Source organism: Sus scrofa, chromosome 3, assembly GCF_054392235.1.
Source record: "Sus scrofa isolate SSC_HxYL_T2T_F1_AM1 chromosome 3, Sscrofa_HxYL_maternal_Yorkshire_Landrace_v2.0, whole genome shotgun sequence".
Lineage (NCBI taxonomy): Eukaryota > Metazoa > Chordata > Mammalia > Artiodactyla > Suidae > Sus > Sus scrofa.
The window spans coordinates 16,008,869-16,021,168 of NC_139385.1; the positions used below are offsets into that span (position 1 = coordinate 16,008,869).

Consider the following 12,300-nt stretch of genomic DNA (forward strand, 5'->3'; position numbering starts at 1 on the left):
CTGGTGAGGAATTACCAAGCATCGCCATCTATTTCCCCAACTAATGACACTGATATCACTGTTTGTCTGCTTAACCAGAACACGCTGTGGGGAGTATTTTAGCAACATTTATTTACTGCAGAAAAGAAGGAGAAGAAGATAAGTAGCAATCTGCTCTACACTGACAAATCACAACATGAGAGACAGAAAACAAACAGCTTCGGCACGGCCAGCCGCTTCCATACTCCTTGTTCTCCACTTAGACTCTGCAGCTTCCCTTCTGGAAACCACTTCTCCCCAGGGAGGCAGCACAGCAGAGTGAACCAAAGAGATGGAGCCTAGGCTTGGCCCCACCACTTGGCAGCCACGTGCCTCTGGACAAACTGGCTTCCTTCTCGGAGCTTGTGGCCCATCCTGTAAACAGGGCAAGTGGAGGTGCTAACAGCACAGGCGGCGGGACGCCTGTGGGGACCGAATGAGCTCATGCAAGATGTAGTCTGACTTCTCTTAATCCTCCGAAGCTACCCTGGCGCTCTCCCCCCACACCTTCAACCCCCTCAGCCTATTCAATCAAACCACGTGGCTCCCATTGCCTTTAGGACAAAGCTCAGGGCTCCCTGCCCTCCCAGAGAGGGTGAGAAGGCCTCCAGGACGCTGGCCCTGCCTGCCTCCTCCCCGCCACCTCTCCATGCACATCCTTCTCGACACTCAACCCATCACCTCTCCACGAACACCCTCCTTGACTCTCAACCAAACTCCTTACAGAGCTCCCCAGAAGTGCCATGTCCCTCTAGCACCCCATCCCCTCTCCTTCTGCAGAGTTTCAAGTTCTAGTTCTCTTGTTCTTAAATACCCCTCCCACCCTCCCAATTCTCTCCGGCCCTAGAATTACCACTCCTATCTTGCACCTGCTACAGAGGGCGGGAGGTAGAAAACCACGGCTGTATTCTACTCACACCAAATACATCCCATTTGAAGACATCTTTTTTTTTTTCGGGCCACCCCCACAGCATATAAACGCTCCCAGTCCAGGGATCGAACCTGTGCCACCACAGTGACCCGAGCCACAGCAGTTGACAACACCGAGTACTCTACCACTAGGCTACCAGGGAACTCCGAGGACATCTTCTTAGACACTAATAATTATTCGTTATCAAGGACCTAATATGTGGAAGGCAGTAAAATAAAGGCTTTAAATGGATTAACTTATTGAATCTTTATAACAACTTTATAAAGCAGTTACTGTTACTATCTCCCACTGAAGCACAGAGGGTGAAACAACTTGCCCAGACACACACGCTGAGAGAGTGTGATGCCATGGACATTAGTGAGTGTTATTCAAAAAGAACCCTTGCAAGAGAAGGGCTCTGGCCCAACTCGACGGCTGACGCTCTTAGGTACTAGAGCGTTCTGCCTCCTCCACAGGAACAGTGAAGGTAATCTGGTGTGACGATAATGCTGACCAAGCAGAAAGCAGCTCAGGAACATGTGCGAAAGGACCCCAAAGAAAATGACTAATGAAATAGAATAAATATGTGAAAAACAAGAACCCAGCACACATGCATCACTGACTTGAGTATACTGTGTCCAAAACAAAATGAACACGCAAGACCCACTTGGAAACTCGGCTTTAACCTAATAATAATGATAAACAAGAGTTCCCGTTGTAGCTCATTGGAAACCAACCCGACTAGTATCCGCAGGTTTGGTCCCTGGCCCTGCTCCGTGGGGTTAAGGATCTGGCGTGGCCATGAACGGTGGCATACGACACAGATGCAGCTCAGATCTGGTGTGGCTGTGGCTGTGGCGTAAGCCGGCAGCTGTAGCTCTCATTTGACCCCAACCTAGCCTGGAATATGCCTCACCTGCAGCCCAAATAAATAAATAACATAATAATAATAATGACAGAAACGGGTAGCTTATTTTCATGTTGCACTGAACTTGGAGATACAGGTATATGTTTCCCCCTAGATCTGATGATTTTTATGAGCAATGTCTGTGAGAAACCTGAAATATCATAAGCCATCTGCTTAAAGTTCATAAAATCCAAAATCATTTCACTTTGAAAAATAATTTACATGGATGACCAAATTTTTCCCCAGTGCTTTTTCTCCAGTGCCCTCTAATGGACATTAGATGACAAAGCAGAGAAAATAATGCACCACAAACTATTCCAAACTCTTACAATACACCTGAAATTTGCTGAAAGTAGATCTTAAGTGTTTTCAACACACACACACACAATGTTAACTAGATGAAGTGATGGATGTGTTAACTTGACTGTGTATACATATATATATATGTGTATATATATATATCAAATCATCACATCGTAACCTTAAAAAAATCATACAGTACATGGAGTTCCCATCGTGGCGCAGTGGTTAACAAATCCGACTAGGAACCATAAGGTTGCGGGTTCGGTCCCTGGCCTTGCTCAGTGGGTTAACGATCTGGCGTTGCCGTGAGCTGTGGTGTAGGTTGCAGACACGGCTTGGATCCCACGTTGCTGTGGCTCTGGTGTAGGCTGGCGGCTACAGCTCTGATTCGACCGCTAGCCTGGGAACCTCCATATGCTGCGGGAGCAGCCCAAGAAATGGCAAAAAGACAAAAAGACAAAAAAAAAAAAAAAAAAAAAAAAAAACATACTGTACAACCTAAGTATACACAATTTAATTTGTCAATCATATCTTAAAGTTGGAACAAAAGTTATTCCAAATTCTTTATGCACTGCAAATAAAGCGTTAAATATCTTCTTTTAGGAGTTTCCATTGTGGCACAGCAGAAACTAATTCGACTAGGAACCATGAGGACGCGGGTTCGATCCCTGGCCTTGCTCAGCGGGTTAAGGATCCAGCATTGCCGTGTGGCCTGTGGTGTGGGTCACAGACACAGCTCAGATCTGGAGTTGCTGTGGCTGTGGTGTAGGCCAGCAGCAACAGCTCCGATTCGACCCCTAGCCTGGGAACCTCCATGTGCCACGGGTACGGCCCTAAGAAGACAAAAAACAAATAAATAAATAAATATCTTCTCTCAACCTAGTAGATACAGAAATCAATCTAAATCAAGGCTCTCATATACTGAAATCTATTCTAAGACAGTTTCACCTTGGAAAATTACTCAGATTTTTAATCAAGAGCCATAAGACTATACATTTGCTTTGACCCAGTATATCCACTTGGGGAAAACACAAAACAAGCAAAAATTAATACATTTTTTAAAGAAAAAAAGGTCTCAGACTAGTGCTAATGACAAGAAGAGAAAACCTGAAACAGACTAAATGACCACCTATAGCAGAATACATAAGCAAATTTAAAATATCCAAGCAAATTTACTTCCCATTTCAGTCTGTTAGGCTTTTAGAGGCTGTATGCATTTTTTTCTTTTTGGCTCTTTTAGGGCCACATCCACAGCCTATGGAAGTTCCCAGGCTGGGGGTCGAATCAGAGCTACAACTGCCAACCTATGCCATAGCCACAGCGAGGCAGGATCCAAACCACATCTGTGACCTAAACCACAGCTCACGGCAACACCAGATCCTTTAAACCACTGAGCAAGGCCAGGGATCGAACCCGAAACCTCATGGATCCTAGTTGGGTCCGTTACTGCTGAGCCACGACGGGAACTCCAAGTCGCTACAATGCACTTTCATGTACACGTTCTCCTCTAACTCACAACAGTATGACAAAGGCAGAGATTACGATCCATGTGTCTCAGACAAAGGCACTAAGACCAGAGAAGGTTAAGCCGGGCCCTGAGACGGCCAGGTTACGAACTGGCTGGGCCAGGCTCTGAACCTACATCCCCTCACTCGTCATTCTTCACAGCTCCTCCGCCAGGGCTTCCAAAATACAAAAGCTTCTAAAAATGACAGAGACAACACAGAAACGTCAAAGTATTGGGAAATAAGTAACAAAGTTCTGCAATAAGAAAGATCACAATTTTATTTTATTTTATTTTTTTATTTTTTGTCTTTTCTAGAGCCACTCCTGCAGCATATGGAGGTTCCCAGGCTAGGGGTCTAATCAGAGCTGTAGCTGCAGGCCTACACCACAGCCACAGCAACGTGGGATCCAAGCCGAGTCTGCGACCTACACCACAGCTCACGGCAATGCCGGGTCCCCAACCCACTGAGCAAGGGCAGGGATCGAACCCGCAACCTCATGGTTCCTAGACGGATTCGTTTCTGCTGCGCCACGACGGGAACTCCAGAAAGATCGTAATTTTAAATTCATTTTCGACAGCACAGAGTTTTACACTCAGGGTACTTTTGGGTTATAGGCCTTACAAAAGACTTAAGAGTACTTCTTAAAAGTAGTCCTACATACTTATTTGTCTTCTGCGGCTGCTGAAAATGGAGGTCTCCTCTTCCACTATAGCGTCTTACCAATTATTATCTGGAAACACAAAGACTTTTGACTTTTTACCTTATTACCTCCTACCACCTTACTGAATTCTTTGAGTCTGTGTTAACTTTATCACTGATTTTCTTAGAGGTTCCCAAAGTTTTCCTTCTTTTGCTTCTAAGACTTACGCATTGGATAAGTTTTTAGTTGAGAATATTCTCATTTCCCAAAGCGCAAACAGAAATTGCGAGTATTATATTTTTTAATTCAATTTTTATTTTAAACTGGAGTAGAGTTGATTTATGATGCTATGTTAGTTTCAGGTGTAGAGCAAAGTGACTCACTTACATGTATACATCTACCCATTCCTTTTCAGATTCTTTTCCCCTATAGGTTATTACAGAATACTGAGGAGAGTTCTGTATGCCACACAGTAGGTCCTTGTTGATTACATATTTTATACATAGTAGTGTGTATATGTTAATCCTATATTTTTGTATTATTACATATATCATCTCAATTTTTTTTTTTTTTTCTTTTTTGGCCATCCCATAGCATACAGAGTTCCCAGGCCAGGGGTTGGATCTGAACCGCAGCTGTGACAGCAAGGATCCTTGAACCCACTGTGCTGGGCTGGGGATTGAACCTGTGTCCTGGTGCCAAAGAGATGCCACAAATCCCATGAAGCCAGAATTCTGATTTCAATTTTAGATCACTGGAATCTTCATAAAATCTTACTGCACTGGACATTCTTGCACCTACTGAGTCACCAAGACAATGACAAGCTAGACTGACCTCTCTTAGAGGCCTAGGCCTGCACCGCGGCTGATCGCAGCACTCACAGACCACGCTGCCGTCTCTCAGCCCAGCACCACTCAGTTCACCACAGGGAGGCACCTGCACATGGGAGTTCCCTGGAATCGCAACACAAGCCCATCGCGTCACGCTGCCCACCCTGTCACCTTCAGCCACGACACTGGGTAACAGACCTCCAACCATGCGCCCTTTTCTCAGTTGCTGCCCATCCTACGCCGAGCTCATTTCCCCAGGGCTGAAGTAGATCTTCACCAAGCTCATGTCAAGAGACCCAACGGGTCTCAAATGAGATCTCAAGACAGGAGGCAAAGAAAGAACACTGTCCAGGGATGATCTCAGGGGGACGACGCACCAGTACAGACACGAGACGGTAACCAACCTCCGGCCCCCAGCTCACTGCTTCCCAAGTCACAGTTACCTTTTCTTTCTTCACACGATCCATCACTTGGCCGAGGTCTTCGACGTCAATGACAGAACTGCCACTCTGCTGGTCCTCTGAGCCAGACTCCTCCTCACTGGTGCTCCCAAGGAGCTCCTCCTCCTGCAACATCAAGGCTTCAGCAACACGTGGGCAACACAGCGAACCGTCCACCAAACCCTCCCCGACTGAGAGCTCACTGGATGGACGTGAGATACTTTAGGCTGGAGGTGGGCCAGCCTCAGGCCAAATCCAAGGGTGCCCATCATTTACACATTACCCATGGCTACGTTCTTTATACGAGGGTGGAAGCGACAGCTGCAGCAGAGACCATGTGCCCCACGAAGCTAAAACTACTTACAAGCTGGCCCATCACACAAAATGTGCCCTGACCCCTGTTCTAAACGAAGAACCAACCAGACTTAAGAGAGGAATTACATGGGGGAATAAGGAAAAGGGAGGAATCAAGCAGGGCTCTCAGGTTTCATTTTCTTTGCCTTTTTTTTTTTTTTCTTTTTGGCTCACGCCTGCGGCATTTGGAAGTTCTGAGACCAGGGATCAGTGCTGCACCATAGCAGCAACCCCGACCACTGCAGTGACTACGCTGGATCCTTAACCCACTGAGCCACCAGGGAACGCCTTGGGTTTCTTTTTTAAATACCCAAGCTCCACGCTACAACAAGGATGACCCTCCAAAATACTATGCTAAATGAAAAAAAGTCTGTCACGTATGAAGGATTCCACTTGTATAAAACATCTGGAATAAGGAAATCCATAGAGACAGAAAGCCAAGTGGAAGTTGTCAGGGCTGCAGGAAAGGGAGTGAAAAGTCACTGCGTGATGGTTAAGGGGGTTTCTTTGGAGCTGATGAGAAGGTACTGGACTTCAGTGTAGATAGTTGCACAAAACTGGGAATGTACTAAATACCACTGGACTGCATGTATCTTAAAATGGTTAATTCAATATTATGCATATTTTACCTTTTTTTTTTTTTTTTTTCCAATTTAGAGCCACACGTGTGGCGTATGGACGTTCCTGGGCGAGGGGTCAAATCGGAGCTGCAGCTGCCAGCCGACGCCACAGCCGACACCACAGCCACAATGGATCTGAGCCACCTCTGCCACCTATGCCACAGCTTGTGGCAGTGCCAGATCCTTAACCCAACTGAGCAAGGCCAGGAACCAAAGCCGCATCTTCACAGACACTGTGTCAGGTTCTTAACCCAATGAGCCACAAGGGGAACGTCTCTAAATTTTTTTTAAATTTTTTTTAAAATGTTAAGGGCCAGCTGGAGGGAAAATAAACAAATATAAGCGAAAAGACCACCTAGAAAAAGAGCAGAAAAAGGAAAGAGCAGCTGAAAGACAGAGAGCAAAGGAAAGACTTGTTTATTTGCTTTTTGGGTCTAAGTAAACACAGGTGATTGCAAAGCATGTGTATGTTTTTCTGGAGACCCTCCAGTGGAGCGGGAGAGATGAACAACACAGGAGAGAGACACACAGCATATGAAGCAACCAAGTCCTTGATTTCAGAGATTGCAGAGGGCAGGCTTTAACAGGAACCGGATCCTTGGTCTCACTGGCAGAGAAGACGGTAGGGTTTGTAGACAGAGTGACGAGGCTGTAAGGGAATTCTCTGGCGCCTTCATCTGAGAGCTGGGGGAAGGGGTAGGGAGAAAGAGCCCTGAACAGTTGTCCTGAAGAGTGAGAAGGGCCATCTGGGAAAGGAGGTCAGAGATTTGGGGGCAGTTCTGAGTGCACGCCTGAGCCCGTGGTCACAAATCAGTGGTCAATGAGGAGGCAGACGGGTTTCAACCTGGCCTGGGGTTGAGCAAACTGAGTCAGAGGAAGGGGTGGAAGGAGCTCCCTGGTGGCCCAATGGGTTAAAGTTCTGGCATTGTCACTGCTGTGGCGCTGGTTTAATCCCTGGCACCAGAAATCCCACATGCCACCGGTGCAGCCGGGGAAAAGAAAAAAAAAAAAAAAAAAAAAAGGAAGAAGTGGAATTGTGGAAGGCAAAGCAATTTATGATGTTTATAGGAGGATGAGTATAAAAGTTAAACTGAATAAGGACAGAAGGAAAGTAAGCAAGCAGTCAGCATCACCCAGTGGAAAAAATATGGGGTCAAAGAACTTTCAAGGAGGAGCACCAGAGAGAGGTCAGAGTTCAGGTCACAGGAACGTGACCTGTCAGAGGTGAGCATGGAATGGGAGGCCAAGGTCAGTGGAGAAAACAGTTCCTGAGGGTGTGAAGGGCAGGAAAGTGGTGGGCCAGGGTGCTGGATAAATCAGCCATGTGGATCCTTGGCCACAAGGAGGAACGCCAGGAGCCAGGGTGGAGAAAGACAGGGAGTCAGACGCAAAGTTGTTTCTGAATGATGCGGGTGACCAGGTGGCCCAACGACAACAGCAGGGATACAGCCTGATAAGAGGAGCTTCAGGAGTTCCCATCGTGGTGCAGCGGAAATGAATCCGACGAGGAACTATGAGGTTTTGGGGTTCGATCCCTGGCCTCGCTCAGGGGGTTAAGGGTCTAGCGTTGCCGTGAGCTGTGGTGCAGTCTCAGACGTGGCTCGGATCTGGCGGTGCTGTGGCTGTGGTGTAGGCCGGCAGCTGTGTCTCTGATTCAGCCCTTAGCCTGGGAACCTCCATATGCTGAGGGTGCGGCCCTAAAGAGCAACAATAACAACAAAAAAAAGAGGCGCTTCAAAGGAATGGGGAGCATCTAAAGGAGGAGGAAAGAGAAATGTTTAGAATGTGAGGGATGGAAGAGAGGCAGCGGGGATGCCTTGTGGCCTTCAAGTTTGAGTGACTGGAGTCAGTGAATAAGAGAGGTGGGGGCGTTCCCACTGCGGTTCAGCGGTAACGAACCTGACTGGTTCGTTTTCCACGAGGACTCAGGTTCGATCCCTGGCTGTAGCTCCGATGTGCCCCTAGCCTGGGAACTTCCATACGCTGCGGGTTCGGCCCTAAAAAGCCAAAGAAGAGACAGAGAGAGAGGTCAGGAGGAACCCGCAGCTTGGGGGTGAAAAAGCTACAAGCTTAGCAGAGGATATATTCGATTTCTCCAGGCCTGTTCCCTGACCTGCCAACTGTGGTAGAAACCTACTGGACTCCAGGGAGTTCCCGTCGCGGCTCAGTGGTTAACGGACCCGACTAATATCCATGAGGACTCAGGCTCGATCCCTGGCCTTGCTCAGTGGGTTAAGGATCCAGCGTTGCCATGAGCTACGATGCAGGTCAAAGACGTGGCTCGGATCTGGCATTCCGATGACATAGGCTGGCAGCCACAGCTCTGATTGGACCCCTAGCCTAGGAACCTCCATATGCCGCGGGTACAGCCATAAAAACAAAAAAGAAAAAAGAAACCTACTGGACTCCAGCAATGCAAGGATTACAAAAGAGACACATGGGGTTCCCATCATGGCTCAGTGGTTAACGAATCTGACTAGGAACCATGAGGTTTTGGGTTCGATCCCTGGCCTTGCTCAGTGGGTTAAGGATCCGGCGTTGCCATGAGCTGTGGTGTAGGTCGCAGATGTGGCTCGGATCCCGCATTACTGTGGCTCTGGCGTAGGCTGCTGGCTGCAGCTCCGATTCGACCCCTAGCCTGGGAATTTCCATATGCTGTGGCTGCAGCCCTAGAAAAGACAAAAAAGACCACCAAAAAAAAAAAAAAAAAAAAAACAGAAGAGACACAAGAAGGCACCCAGCACAACGTGGCTCAACCTCAAGCCATACTCTCTCTAAACCCCCCGTGAATTTCAGATCATCCTTCTAACCAGGAGCCAAGCAAAGGGAAAGGTGACACATCTCCAAACACAAGAGGAGAACAGCGAGAGCCAGACATGTGGGCTACATACCTCGGCATCTCTCCGACGAAATCCCTCCTGAGCCTGGGGCCCTGGCTCCGCTTGCCCTGTGCCGCGCTGATGAGACTCGCACTTGCCTTTCCTGCAGTTACCACTGCAGGGCTTCCTCTCTCCCTGACGGAGTGCCTGTAGTCGGGAGATGAACTTGGCCTTCCAAGCTGTGAAGTCGGCCTCGATGCTGCCATGTTTGCTTTTAACCACATCGCAGTCACCCTCCCCACGGGCCATCACGCGATGAGCTCCCAGCATCCACAGCCACTTGTCCACGTTCTTCCCCACCTGCGGGACAAACAGACAAGTGAGCTAACACACAGCCAGCCCTCCAGGTCAGAGGCCCGCAGATCTGCTCTGCCACAGCCTGGGGTTCCGTTGGGAAGAAGGAACCACTCAGCCACAGGGCTTCAAGCCCTCCAGCCCCAGGGCTCAAAGGCTGCAGATACTTTCTGATAAGATGCTGAAGATTTTATTTTCCCAAAAGAGCAGACAAATCTTTGTTTTTTGTTTTTGTTTTTGTTTTGGCTTTTTTAAGGCCACATTTGTGGCAAATGGAAATTCCCAGGCTAAGGGTCGAATCAAAGCTGCAGCGGCCAGCCTATGCCACAGCCACGGCAACTCGGGATCCGAGCCACCTCTGTGACCTACACCACAGCTCATGGCAACACTGGATCCTTAACCTACTGAGCAAGGCCAGGGATCGAACCGTGTCCTCATGGATAATGGTCGGATTCGTTAACCACCGAGCCACAATGGGAACTCCCCAAATCTTTTTCTTCAACAAAGAGTCAGTACCTAAAGGATCTGAAAATTCTGAATCCAAATTATGGTCAGAATGAAATAACTCAGTAGCAAAATCAATGGGTTCCAAAATGTAATACTAAAACCAACGGGGCCAAAGACAATTAAACAACACAGTATAGATGGAGCCCATTTGGCAAGACTCATGATGTCATAAGCCAGAAATGCACTTTATTGCAATATGAATCACTTGGGGTGAGGCACGGGGTTATCAAGAAGCAGAGTTAAGAGTTCAAAAAACGCAACAGCCTTCCTGCGTGGCAAGGCAGCAAACAGAGCATTTGCATATCTGAACTTTACCTTCTAATTCCTTTGACGATATGGCAGACAAAAAAAAAAAAAAAAAAGGAGTTCCCATCGGGGCTCAGTGGTTAACAAACCTGACTAGCATTCATGAGGATGAGGGTTCGAGCCCTGGCCTCGCTCAGTGGGTTAAAGATCTGGCATTGCTGTGAGCTGTGATGTAGGTCAAAGACTCAGCTCAGATCCCATGTTGCTGTGGCTCTGACGTAGGCCAGTGGCTACAGCTCCAATTGGACCCCTAGCCTGGGAACCTCCATGTGCCGCAGGTGCGGCCCTAAAAAGACCAAAAAAAGAAGAAAGAAGGATCTCCACCCTCCTCTCTACTCACATTCTACCAAAGACAGGTGAGCCGGGCTGGGCCCCTATCTGGAGAGGGTACACAGAAAAAATTCTGGTCACTTTTCAGAACCACTAAGAAACGGAGAGCCTCCACGTTTTTCCCTGGAGCTCCCTGGTGGCCTAGTATTTCAAGGATCCTGTGATGCCACTGCTGTGGCACAGGTTCAATCCCTGGCCCAGGAACTTCCAAATAACTAACTAACTAACTAAAGCACCTCAAACAGAATGCAAAAGAAAAGAAGCCAACTTAATTTCACTTAGAAAGAAAAATCCAGGAAAACAATGGATTTTTATTACATAAAGGGCAGTGAATGTTTTTCTTCTATTTCCCTTTAAAAAGTAATGATTAAAAGACAATGAGTTTTTGGAGTTCCCGTCATAGCTCAGCGGAAACAAAGCTGACTAGCATCCATGAGGACAGAGGTTCAATCCCTGGCCTTGCGAAGTGGGTTAAGGATGCGGCATTGCCATGAGCTGTGGTGTAGGTCTCAGACAAGGCTTAGATCTGGCGTTGTGTGGCTGTGGTGTAGGCTGGTGGCTACAGCTCTGATTCGACCCCTAGCCTGGGACCCTCCATATACTATGAGTGCTACCCTAAAAAGACAAAAAAAAAAAAAAGACAATGAGTTTGGAGTTCCCATGTGGCTCAGCAGGTTATAGATCTGGCCTTGTCACTGCAGTGGCTCAGGTCGCTGCCATGGCTCAGGTCTGATCCCTGGCCCGTGAACTTCTGCATGCCACAGGCTCAGCCAAAAAAACAAAAACAACAAACAAGACAATGAGTTCAACTCTACTGAACAGTTTGCTTGGGCGGTAAAGGTTGTTCCACAACAGAGAAAGTCCAAAGAATAAGAGACCTTCCATCCACAAGGTCCTGCCTGGGGACAGAAGGCTGAAGGCTATGCCATGAAGCCAGGGCACTAAGTTGCTAGACAACAGGAGGCACTTTCTTTCCTTCTGTTCTATAAAAATGTACCGAGCGCCTACTCTTCGGTAGCAATTCCCAGCAATAAAGAATAACACAAAAAGTTTAAAAAAGTTTATTATTAAGTACCACCAAAGTTTGCGGACCACCTCATATATGCCCATCCTGGAGTTCCTGTAGTGGCTCAGTGGTTAATGAACCCAACTAGTATCCAATCCAATTATATCCCTGAGGACGAGAGTTCAATCCTTGGCCTTACTCAGTGGGTTAAGGATCTGGCGTTGCCCTGAGCTGTGGTGTAGGTCGCAGACGCAGCCCAGATCTGGTGTGACTGTGGCTGTGCTGTAGGCTGGCGGCTGTAGCTCCAATTCAGCCCCTGGCCTGGGAACCTCCATATGCCGCGGGTGTGGCCCTAAAAAGACAAAAAAAAAAAAAAAAAAAAAAATATGCCCACTTATATATGGATGCGTGTGGGTGACTTTTTAACTAAAAGAGAACTCATCCCTAT

General features: G+C 47.6%; 1 protein-coding gene across 6 annotated transcripts in view; it reads right to left on the bottom strand.

Moving 5' to 3' along the window:
* The window catches only part of TYW1 (tRNA-yW synthesizing protein 1 homolog (S. cerevisiae)), a 254,780-nt gene that overhangs the window by 234,238 nt on the left and 8,242 nt on the right, over window positions 1-12,300 (bottom strand). For all 6 annotated transcript variants that reach the window (XR_014840300.1, XR_014840299.1, XR_014840298.1 and 3 more), the window contains exons 6-7: window positions 9,422-9,709; window positions 5,560-5,682 (exon numbers count right to left, since the gene is read on the bottom strand). Coding sequence is in view for 2 of the 6 variants with exons in the window: in XM_003481010.5 (XP_003481058.2) it covers window positions 5,560-5,682; window positions 9,422-9,709 (411 nt within the window). In the remaining 4 variants the exon portion in view is untranslated. The remainder of the gene's footprint in view (window positions 1-5,559; window positions 5,683-9,421; window positions 9,710-12,300) is intronic.